General features: G+C 43.1%; 1 protein-coding gene across 10 annotated transcripts in view; it reads right to left on the bottom strand.

The window, feature by feature from the left end:
• The window catches only part of fam184ab (family with sequence similarity 184 member Ab), a 106,263-nt gene that overhangs the window by 77,311 nt on the left and 16,263 nt on the right, over nt 1–12,689 (bottom strand). For 9 of the 10 annotated variants that reach the window (XR_015079558.1, XM_085997319.1, XM_085997320.1 and 6 more), the window contains exons 4-6: nt 12,237–12,434; nt 11,082–11,204; nt 4,240–4,401 (exon numbers count right to left, since the gene is read on the bottom strand). Coding sequence is in view for 9 of the 10 variants with exons in the window: in XM_085997319.1 (XP_085853445.1) it covers nt 4,240–4,401; nt 11,082–11,204; nt 12,237–12,434 (483 nt within the window). In the remaining variant the exon portion in view is untranslated. The remainder of the gene's footprint in view (nt 1–4,239; nt 4,402–11,081; nt 11,205–12,236; nt 12,435–12,689) is intronic. The other variant, XM_085997317.1, reaches the window with a different exon arrangement.

The raw sequence follows: 12,689 nt of genomic DNA, 5'->3' as shown, positions 1-12,689 counted from the left end.
GAACGTTTGTTAAATTATCAACAACATGCATTTATAGCGTGCCTAACGTAAATAAAAGTCTAAAGGTGCTTCACAGCAGCATAATCTTGACATCAAGGCAGCATTTGACCGAGTCTGGCATCAAGGAGCCCTAGTAAAACTGAAGTCAATGGGACTCGGGGGGGAAAATGCTCCACTGGCTGGAGTCATACCTAGTACAAAGGAAGATGGTTGTGGTGGTTGAAGGTCAATCATCACAGCCCCAGAACATCGTTGCAGGAGTTCCTCAGGGCAGTGTCCTAGGCCCAACCATCTTCAGCTGCTTCATCAATGACCTTCCCTCCAACATAAGGTCAAAAATGAGGGTGTTCGCTGATGACTGCAGTGTTCAGCACCATTCACAACTCCTCAGATAATGAAGCAGTCCATGCCCGCATGCAACAAGAAGACCTGGATGACGTTCAGGCTTGGGCTGATAGGTGGCAAGTAACATTCACGCCACAGAAGTGCCAGGCGATGACTATCTGCAACAAGCAAGAGACTAACCACCTCCCCTTGACATTCAATGGCATTACCATCACCGAATCCCCCACTATCAACATCCTGGGGGGGTCACCATTAGCCAGAAACTTAACCGGACCATCCACATAAATACTGTGGCAACAAGAGCAGGTCAGAGGTTAGGTATTCTGCGGCGAGTGTCTCACCTCCTGACTCCCCAAAGCCTTTCCACCATCTACAAGGCATAAGTAAGGAGTGTGATGGAATACTCTCCACTTGCCTGGATGAGTGCAGCTCCAACAACACTCAAGAAGCTCGACACCATCCAGGACAAAGCAGCTCACTTGATTGCCACCCCATCCACCACCTTAAACATTCACTCCCTCCACCACTGGCGCAATGTGTCTACAGTGTGTACCATCTACGAGATGCACTGCAGCAACTCGCCATGGCTTCTTCAGCAGCACCTCCCAAACCCGCAACCTATTCCACCTAGAAGGGCAAGGGCAGCAGGCGCATGGGAACACCACCACCTCCAAGTTCCCCTCCAAGTCACACACCATCCTGACTTAGAAGTATATCACCATTCCTTCATCGTCGCTGGGTCAAAATCCTGGAACTCCCTACCTAACAGCACTGTGGGAGTACCTTCACCACACGGACTGCAGCGGTTCAAGGTGGCTTACCACCACCTTCGCAAGGGCAACTGGGGATGGGCAATAAATGCTGGCATTGCCAGTGATGTCCAGATCCCACAAACGAATTTAAAAAAAGACAAAAATTGACATTTAAACTAAAAGAGATATTTGGAGGGGTGACTAAAAGCTTGGTAAAAGAGATGGATTTTAAGGAGGGTCTTAAAGGAGAAATGTGGAGAGGTTTAGGGAGGGAATTCCAGAGCTTAGGGCCAAGAAGGCTGAAGGCACATTCGCCAATGGTGGGGTGAAGGATTTTGGGATCCACCAGTGTCCAGAGTTGGGGGAACACAGAATTCTTGGAGGGTGTAGGGCTGGAGAAGGTTACAGGGATTGGAGGGCCAAAGCTATGAAGGAATCTACATAGAAACATAGAAGATAGGAGCAGGAGTAGGCCATTCGGCCCCTCGAGCCTGCTCCACCATTTAATGAGATCATGGCTGATCATCCAAATTCAGTACCCTGTCCCTGCTTTCTCCCCATATCCCTTGATCCCATTAGCCTTAAGAAATATATCTAACTCCTTCTTGAATATATTTAATGAATTGGACTCAACTGCCTTCTGTGGTAGAGAATTCCACAGGTTCACCACTCTCTGGGTGAAGAAATTCCTCCTCAACTCAGTCCTATATGGTTTACCCCTTATCCTTAGACTGTAACCCCTGGTTCTGGACTCCCCCGCCATCGGGAACATCCTTCCTGCATCTAGTCTGTCTAGTCCTGTTAGAATTTTATAAGTTTCAATGAGATCCCCTCTCATTCTTCTAAACTCCAGCGAGTACAAGCCCAATCGACCCAATCTCTCTTCATATGTCATTCCTGCCATCCCAGGTATCAGTCCGGTGAATCTTCGCTGCACTCCCTCCATGGCAAGAACATCCTTCCTCAGATAAGGCGACCAAAACTGCACACAATACTCAAGGTGCGGTCTCACCAAGGCCCTGTACAACTGCAGCAAGACATCCTTGCTCCTGTACTCGAATCCTCTCGCTATGAAGGCCAACATACCATTTGCCTTCTTAACTGCCTGCTGCACCTGCATGCTTACCTTCAGCGACTGGTGCACAAGGACACCCAGGTCTCGTTGCACTTCCCCTTTTCCCAATCTATTGCCGTTCAGATAATAATCTGCCTTCCTGTTTTTGCCATCAAAATGGATAACCTCGCATTTATCCACATTATACTGCATCTGCCATGCATCTGCCCAATCACCCAACCTGTCCAAATCATACTGGAGTTTCACGGCATCCTCCACACAGCACACACGCACACCCAGCTTTGTGTCGTCTGCAAACTTGGAGATATTACATCTAGTTCCCTCGTCTAGATCATTAATATATATTGTGAATAGCTGGGGTCCTAGCACCGATCCCTGCGGTACCCCACTAGTCACTGCCTGCCACTCGGAAAAAGACCCGTTTATTCCAACTCTTTGCTTCCTGTCTGCCAACCAGTTCTCTATCCAAGTCAGTACCTTACCCCCAATCCCATGTGCTTTAACTTTACACACTAATCTCTTATACGGGACCTTATCGAAAGCCTTCTGAAAGTCCAAATACACCACATCCACTGGTTCTCTCTTATCTATTCTACCAGTTACATCCTCAAAACACAAAGATGAAAATTTTAAATTTGAGGTGTTGGTGAACTGGAAGCCAATGTAGGCCAGCGAGCAGAGAGGTGATGGGTCAGTGATACATGGTGCAGGATAGGATATGGGCAGCAGAATGAAGCATGAGCTGAAATTTACATTGGGTGGAGGAAGGGAGGCTGGCCAGGAGAACATTCGAATCGTCAAGCATGGAAGTAACAAAAGCATGGATGAGGGTTTTGGGAACAGCTGGGCTGAGGTGGGGCAGAGGCGTTCAACGTTTTGGAGGTGGAAGTAAGAGGTCGCTGTGATAGCGAAGGTATGGAGTCGGAAGCTCTACTCGGGGTCAAATAAGATACCGAGGTTGTGCGCAATCTCATTCAACCCGAGACAGTGGCCAGGAATCAGTGGCAAGTGTAGAGTTTGTAGTGAGGGCCGAAGACAACGGCTTTGTTCTTCCCAATGTTTAAGTGGAGCAAATTGTGGCTCAAGTGGTCTGACAACACTGAGGCAGTGGCGGGAACATGAGAAGTGGTGGAGATGTAGAGCTCGATGTTTTCAGCATACATGTGGAATCCGACCCCATGGCCCTGATATTTACGGGGAAGCGGGGAGGGAGCATGGGGGGGTGGGGAAGACTTCCGTATGGAAACCCGGAAGCACAGGTTTCCCTGGATGTCCTGCTCATAATAACAGCAGGAAGCATTTTACATGTTTTCACCAGGTTTCCCGCCCAGCTGTGGGGCGGGAAGGCCTGCGGCACCAGGCCTCAGCCAGGAAGAGGAGAGAGAGGGAGGGAGGGAGGGAGGAGGGGCTCATGGTCAGGGGAGGCGGGGGGGAAAGAGGGCTTTGGACTCAAACCATTTAACTTAAAAAGTCAATTTCACTAGAGATTGCAGGAAATTGTGCCGTCAACCTAGTTTGATGTTTGAAGCGTCATTTTATTATATCTCTTAAAGTTTTTTAAAATTTATTCCAACCTACAATTCTCATAACCATACAGATTCCTTCCAACAGAACAGCACAGCAGTCCAAGGTACAGCCTTTGTCAGCAGCAAATCTCTTTCCAGAATAGCCCAGTATGATGATTTGGGTATTCACCATTATTCTTCCCCTCAAGATGCGAAACTCTACTGGTAAAAGGTAATTCCCCGAGTCAAGAAAGAACAAAAAGGTCAACAAACAAAGCTTCAGGAAGCCTTGGATTCAAACTTGTGATCAGTGGATTGTTTAGCCGTTTACAGAAAATAGACTTAATGCCTCAAGGAATGCACTTTTCACCAGCTGTCAGTTATGACACACCAACTGTTCATCACCATGGAGGAGTTTATAGGCCATTTACCCTAACCTATAAAAGAGATGAACTGCAATACATTAAAAAATTAAAAGAAACAGGATCAGGGCACGTGTTTAACGGGAATTTTAAAATTGAAACGTGGGGTAGATAGCTACAAATAGATAAGCCATTAGTACCTGCACAGAAGAAAGGGAATCACTTGTCTCCCTGAGCTTGGCCCGGGTATAATCCAGTTCTTTTTGCAATCTCTCCTGAGCATCGTTCAGGCTTGAAATATGCCCTTCAGCTGATCCTAGGCCTTGCTCACTCTTTTTCACAAGCTCTTGTAAACGGCACACCTAGTAAAACAGGAAGCACATTTTTCATTGGCCTCATGAGTTTAAGGTCTTTTGGGAAGCATTAATAAAGAGCAGGAATGTTCGCTAATGTATCTATAAGATACTGTGGACTGTACAAGGTGGTCGAGATGGTCATCTGGGTGATCAACACGTTTCCATCCTTGGCTCAGGGTACACTGGTGATCCATTGATATTATCTACGTTTCTATGGAAAATCTCCATCAACTGCATGTGCTAGACCTGGTGCCTGTTTCTCCCATCAATAATTCTAGGCCTATTTTCAGATTCAGACTTGACCACTGACCTGATGCACTCACATAAAATGATAAAAATTGAAAAATTATGACAATATACAATACGGTTATCACAAATCCCTACTATATATTCAGATAGATTACAGGTTTTCAGATTTGGTGCGGAAGACCCTGGGGTAGAATTTCCACAGGGATAGCTCACTGCAATCTGGAATGACTTCTCTACATGAACAAACTGGTCACCTTATTCCACCAAGATTACAATTCTAAGCACCTCTCATTATTGCCACTGTTTTCCTCTATGGTACCCACCATAGTCACTGCCCCATTGCCACTGTCTCATGGAATATATCCATCACCAGTAAATCAATCACAGCACTGAATACCCTCTGAACTACATGGATATATATTTGTAGCTAGAAATATCATATGACAAGGACTTTCTTCAGTTTTAAACAGATTGATCGATAAGGTATTAAATAACATTCAATTTTACTTCTTGCAACCATCTCAAAGATGAATTTAGAAACTGCCACCTTATATTTGCAGAGGGTCCCTGGGTGTGTGTTAATATTTGCTGAGGGCTCTGTAGTGTGTGTTGACATTTGCAGGGAGACCCCAGTACAGAAAGGTTTAAATACCTCTATGTTATATTAATGTAAAGGATTACAGAGATGCTCGTATGTCCCATAACTATTTAGCCACAAAATCACTGGAGACCTGGTACAGATTAGGATTGGTGCCTTTGCTCAATACACCATCAGGGAATCCAGACAAACCAGAGAACAGTGCCTTTATCCACTAATCCCACAGAGAGAGGCTCACTAAAAAAAAGACAACTTCTGTTGTATTCGTGACCGTCTTTGAGAAGTGATTTAGTGTTGGTGAGGCAAGGGTCCCAGACCTGAAACGTTAACTCTGTTTCTCTCTCCATGGATGCTGCCTGGCCTGCTGAGTATTTCCAGCATTTTCTGTTGTTATTTCAGATTTCCAGCATCCACAGTATTTTGCTATTGTATTATTAAAGATTTGCAATTGTGGGCTGACAGTTGGTTAATTGGATACTGTAACATTTCTTGTAACATTAAAGTATCGAGTGTAATAATTTTTGATCCATCTGATACAAGATACTTGGAAGAAGGTGGTCCTGTTTATGACCATTGAATCATACAGCACAGGAGGCCATTCAGCCCATCGTACCTGTGCCGACCAGGACATGTCTGTTCTAATCTCGGTCATGCCTGTGAAACCCGAATTCCCTCAAGTGTCCATTCATGTGGACATTTAGGCTGTTGCTCCAGACCAGAGGTCATTACTTCAATCTCCCTATTTTGCCTCCTGGCCTCTCCTCTCCTGTCTCCTCCCTTCCTGTCACGTCACCTTTTATTCCTTCATTTTCGCCCCCGCATCCCTACCCCAATCCATCAATACTCTCCTGTGGCCATCGCAGGCTTGAATCCTCTTTGAAAAAGCATTCTCCAAAAATGCGTATCAGTCCAATCGTAAATTGAAACAGTGGGCCGGATTTTGCTGTAAAAATAACGGTAAGGCTAACAGCCCTCACTGTTATTTATGTACAAATCGGACAGCAACCTCTGGCGACCGCACATGTGCAGTTAAATGTGGAAATCAGGAAGTTTCTGTCCGAAATGCCCTGCTCCTCCAAAAGCTGCATGAAAACAGCATATTGTCATCTGACTCACCATTCAAATATATTGAACGGCATAAAGTTGCTGTATTTACATAAGAACATAAGAAATAGGAGCAGGAGTAGGCCATACGGCCCCTCGGGCCTGCTCCGCCATTCAATAGGATCATGGCTGATCTGAATCTAGACTCACGTCCACTTCCCTGCCCTCTCCCCGTAACCCCTAATTCCCTTATCTGCTAGGACAATGTCTATCTCCATTTTAAATTTATTTAATGTTGCAGCTTCCACAGCTCTCTGGGGTAGCAAATTCCATAGATTTACTGAGTGAAGAAGTTTCTCCTCATCTCAGTTTTGAAAGGGCAGCCCCTTATTCTAAGATTATGCCCCCTAGTTCTAGTCTCACCCATCAGTGGAAACATCCTCACCACATCCACCCGATCAAGCCCCCTCACAATCTTATATGTTTCGATAAGATCGCCTCTCATTCTTCTGAACTCCAATGAGTAGAGTCCCAACCTATTCAACCTTTCCTCATACGTCAACCCCCTCATCTTTGGAATCAACCGAGTGAACCTTCTCTGAACCGCCTCGAGAGCAAGTATATCTTTTCTTAAATATGGAAACCAAAACTGCATGCAGTATTCCAGGTGTGGCCTCACCAATACCCTGTATAACTGCAGCAAGACTTCCCTGTTTTTATACTCCATCCCCCTTGCAATAAAAGCCAAGATTCCATTGGCCTTCCTGATCACCTGCATACTAACTTTTTGTGTTTCATGTACCAGGACCCCCAGATCCCTTTGTACTGTAGCACTTTGCAGTTTCTCTCCATTTAGATAATAACTTGCTCTTTGATTTTTTCTGCCAAAGTGCATAACCTCATACTTTCCAACATTATATTGCATCTGCCAAATCTCTGCCCACTCACTTAGCCTGTCTATGTCCTTTTGCAGGTTTTTTATGTCCTCCTCACTCACTGCTTTCCCTCCCATCTTTGTATCGTCGGCAAACTTGGATATGTTGCACTCGGTCCCTTCCTCCAAATCGTTAATATAGATTGTAAAGAGTTGGGGTCCCAGCACTGATCCCTGTGGGACACCACTAGCTACTGATTGCCAGCCCGAGAACGAACCATTTATCCTAACTCTTTGTTTTCTGTTAGATAGCCAATCTTCCACCCATGGCAGTATATTACCCCCAATCCCGTGATTTTTTATCTTGATCAGTAATCTTGTGTGTGGAACCTTGTCAAATGCCTTTTGGAAGTCCAAATACACCACATCCACTGGTTCCCCTTTATCCACCCTGTATGTTACATCCTCAAAGAATTCGAGCAAATTTGTCAAACATGACTTCCCCTTCGTAAAACCATGCTGACTCTGTCCTATTAAATTATGTTTATCCAAATGCTCCGATACTGTTTCCTCAATAATGGACTCCAACATTTTGCCAACCACAGATGTTAGGCTAACTGGTCTATAGTTTCCAGCTTTTTGTCTACTTCCCTTCTTAAATAAGGGTGTTACATTGGCAGTTTTCCAATCTGCTGGGACCTTTCCTGAGTCCAGGGAGTTCTGGAAAATGATCACCAATGCATCCACAATCCCTACCGCCACTTCTCTCAAGACCCTAGGATGTAGGCCATCAGGTCCGGGGGATTTATCCGCCTTAAGTCCCATTATTTTACTGAGTACCATCTCTTTAGTGATTTTAATCGTGTTTAGCTCCTCCCCCCCAATTGCCCCGTTTGTCCAGTGTTGGGATATTTTTAGTGTCCTCTACTGTAAAGACTGATACAAAATATTTGTTCAGCGTCTTTGCCATCTCCATGTTCCCCACCACTAGTTTCCCGGTCCCATCCTCTAAGGGACCAACGTTCACTTTAGCCACCCTTTTTCTTTTTATATAGCTGTAGAAACTCTTGCTATCTGTTTTTATATTTTTTGCTAGTTTACTTTCATAATCTATCTTCCCTTTCTTAATTAATCTTTTAGTTATTGTTTGCTGGCTTTTAAATGCTTCCCAATCTTCTATCCTCCCACTAGATTTGGCTAATTTATATGCCCTTGTTTTCAGTCGAATACTATCCTTTATTACTTTACTAAGCCACGGATGGCTGTCTTTTCTTTTACTCCCCTTTTTCCTCAGTGGAATATATTTATCTTGAAAGATGTGAAATGTCTCCTTGAATGTAGACCACTGCTCTTGTACTTACACTTTAATCTGTTTTCCCAGTCCACTTTAGTCAATTCTACTCTCATACCTTCATAGTCTCCTTTATTTAAGCATAGTACGCTGGTTTGAGATCCAACTCTCTCACCCTCAAACTGAATTTGGAATTCAACCATATTATGGTCACTCATTCCAAGGGGATCCTTTACTAGGACATTTTTTATTCATCCTGTCTCATTACACAGGACCAGATCTAAGATTGCCTGCCCCCTGGTTGGTTCAGTTACATACTGCTCAAGGAACCCGTCCTTAATACACGCTATGAACTCTTCCTCAATGCTGCCATGCCCAATTTGATTAGTCCAGTCAATATGAAAGTTAAAATCCCCCATGATTATAACTGTTCCCTTATTACAAGCCCCAACTATTTCCTGATTTATACTCCGACCAACAGAGTTGCAACTGTTAGGAGGCCTGTAGACTACGCCCACTAGTGACTTTTTCCCCTTATTATTCCTTATCTCCATCCAAACTGTTTCACTATCCTGATCCTTTGACCCAATATCATTTCTGACTATTGCAGTGATTCCATCCTTGATTAACATAGCAACCCCACCTCCCTTTCCTTCCTGTCTGTCCTTCCTAATTGTCAAATACCCTTGTATGTTTAGTTCCCAGTCATGATTATCTTGCAGCCATGTTTCCGTAATGGCCACCAGATCATACCCATGTGTAGTTATTTGCACCGTCAACTCGTCAATTTTGTTACGAATGCTGCGTGCATTCAGATAAAGAACTTTCAAATATGTTTTCTGACAATTTATTCCTGCTTTTCCCCCTTTTTTACTTTACCATTATACATTCTGTCCCTTCCTGACACGCTCTGGTTTTTAATTCCCCCACTGCTACCTTGCTCTATTGCCTTCTCCGCTGTCATTTTTATTTTTCGCTCTCTTAAAACCTCCCCCCCACTAATTAGTTTAAAGCCCTCTCTACAGCCCTAGTTATTCGATTCGCCAGGATTCTAGTCCCAGCACTGGCCAAGTGAAGTCCGTCCCAACGGAACAGCTCTCTCCTGTCCCAGTACTGATGCCAGTGTCCCAGGAAGCAAAACCCATTTCTCCCACACCAGTCTTTGAGCCACGCATTTAACTCTCTAATTTTATTTACCCTAGCCAAATTTGCACGTGGCTCAGGTAGTAATCCAGAGATTATTACCCTTGTGGTTCTGCTTTTTAATTTGGCCCCTAGCTGCTCAAACTCCCTCAGCAGAACCTCCTTCCTTGTCCTATCTATGTCGTTAGTACCAACATGGACCACGACAACTGGATCCTCCCCCTCCAAGTTTCTCTCCAGCCCAGAGGAGATGTCCTTAACCCTGGCACCGGGCAGGCAACACAGCCTTCGGGACTCTCGCTCTCGGCTGCAAAGAACTCTATCTATCCCCCTAACGATACTATCCCCTACCACTACAACATTTCTTTTAATTCCCCCCACTTGAATGGCCCCCCGCTCCACGGTGCTGTGGCCAGGTTGCTCATCCTCCCCACAGTCCCTGTTCCCATCCTCACAGGGAGTAAGAGCCTCAAACCTGTTGGACAAGAGCAAGGGCTGCGGCTCCTCCAACACTACCTCCTGGATCCCCGTACCTGCCTCACTTCTAGATATGGACTAATTTCGTCAAAAAAAGTTTGAGCTTGTCCAATCCAATGCAAGTACCCTTTATAAGTCTTAATTACTGCCAAACAACCTCTCTGGCACTGAAAATTAACTTTTACAAATGTGGAGTCTCATTAATTCAGCTTTTAATTATTGTTGGAGTTTTTTTTAATTAAATACTTTTTTTTAAACTTTTTCTTTGTCCCTTTTATCTCTCTTAATCTAATCTTTCTTTCCCTCTCTTTATTTCACTTTCTGTACCCGATTAGGCATTAAATTCAATATTCTAACTGACACTTCCTGGTTCAGACTATGCGCTGCTCATTAACGATTCTTCAACCTGCTTGATTAAGGAGATACAAAGTTGCTTGTCCTGTTCAGACAGGTCCCAGATGCCCTGTAGAGGGCACTTCATTTTTTGGATGGTTGAACAACAGCAATTTACCATGCAAACGCCCATAGAAAGTCCATGGGTAAGTACGTCTAACGAGCTGCTCAGAGAAAAATCTGGCCCAACAATTCACCCGAGTTCTCCTCTTCTTCCTCAATCTCTTATAGGCACATAGGAACAAGAGTAGGCCATTCAGCCTCTCGGGCCTGTTCCACCATTCAATTAGATCATGGCTGATCTATACCTCAGCTCCATTTACCTGCATTTGCTCCATATCCTTACCTAACAAAAATTTATCGATCTCAGACCCGAAAGCTTCTTATTCTATAATACATACATAGACTTTCTACATTCCAATCGAACTGGCATTTTCCATTTGACACTAGCAGACAGATCTTTTGTTTTCAAAAAAGATAGAATATTTTCAAAATTGTTTTTACTGTGGGGCATTTAGAGAGAGTTATGGCACTGAACAGGCCAATTTTCCAGACAAAACTTTTTTTAATTACATAATCATAATTAAGATCAGCAGTGTGACTAATCATATTCTTACCTCTTGATTAGCTGTATTTAGGTTAGCAGTCAACTCTTCCCGTAAGTTTTCCATTTGCTGTTTGAACTGATTTTTCTCTTCTTCCATTCGCAGCCGATCCTTCTCAAGACTTTGGTCCATTTCCTAAATGGGCAGTGGGGCATAGTTACAGAGATTAAGATTCTTAAATGAATAAATGCAAATGTTGCTATTACTTCATGCAAATACATATCCTTCTTATTTTGGCTTTCAAAATAGTTATCCATTTAATCTCCTGAAAGAAAGTTCTGCATACGATTTGATCCCCAAATACGTATCGTCCTAGTGTGGACTCACCAGTGATCTGTCCAACATTTGAAAAGCTTCTTTCAACTTATAGTCAAATGCACACTTGGTATGGAACCTGTTATTTTATACCCTTCACTTTGACTAGTGAATGATTATAACAATTAAATAATGTTCTTCGCCATCATTGCTAATGATCACCTTTCATAATGCCTACACAAAATAGGATCCATTCACCATGTACATGTTTGCTCTTATTTTAATATATATTACCTTATATATTCACCTGCATTAAATAATGTTCTTCCTCTAAGTGGGTACTTCTAGATCATACCAAAGGGAATTGGCTTTATCCGTTTCCATATTATTATTATTGTGCCCAAATTTGAATGGCCAACCTTTAGAACAAGTTAGTAAATACAGTGAATCATTTTAATAGCAAATTAGGAAGGCTGAATGTGGGATAAAACATTTTTCCAGATACATGAAGATTTGGAATTGTCTTTCAGGGGATTAAAAAAATATCAGAGGACAAATGTGAATGGAGACTGACTGCATCCTGCAACATCAATCAACTGGACTAAACAAGGCAAGGAATAAAGACAATAACCTTTCATGCAAAGTAGATTTAATCAAATACTAAAACCAGGAGACTGAGTGAGCTCAAATCTGATCTGAGCTTTAACTTTCTCTTGCAAACATGAATTGACTTTATTCAGCTCCATTCTCTGGGAAATATACAATAACCACATCTTACAATTTCACTATGAGATTTGACCATTAAAATACACAACAGTTAAACCTTCAATTAACAGTAACATCCTTTTGGTAATACAACATGCTATGATTAGCACTCACAGGTTATTGTAAATTACAATATTTTCCACTAACCAATTGCAACTTTTTCTTTTCCCTCTCACTTGCGTCTTGAACAGATTCTAATGCAGCTTGATGTTTTTGGGATAACTCCTCCATACTCTTCTTATAGGTTTCTCTTAAATATCTGGTTTCCTCTTCAAGTTTATGGTGCAGATTTGTTACCTCCTTTTCATAATATTGTTTTTGCATTTGTTTTTCTTCATTTAAAGACTGCAATTACAAAAGAAGGGTTTATTCAATGGCAAAGAGAGCAGCACGTTTCAGGTCTTGTAGACAGCTGAAGGAGTTAGGCACTAGATTGAAGAATAATACCTCAACGGTGGCAATCGTCAGGGACTGTGTTAAGATATAATCTATTTGGCTGCAGTTAAGAAATAGGAAGGGTGATAATACAATTCTTGGTGTACATTACAGGCCACCAACAGTGAAGAGATAGAGGTGGAGATCTGCAAACAGTTCAGAGAG

Source organism: Somniosus microcephalus, chromosome 9, assembly GCF_052327205.1.
Source record: "Somniosus microcephalus isolate GS21.2 chromosome 9, FLI_Smic_1.0, whole genome shotgun sequence".
In the NCBI taxonomy this organism is placed as follows: domain Eukaryota; kingdom Metazoa; phylum Chordata; class Chondrichthyes; order Squaliformes; family Somniosidae; genus Somniosus; species Somniosus microcephalus.
Note: the sequence above shows the minus strand (reverse complement) of the source record. Positions and strands in the feature narration are given on the sequence as shown.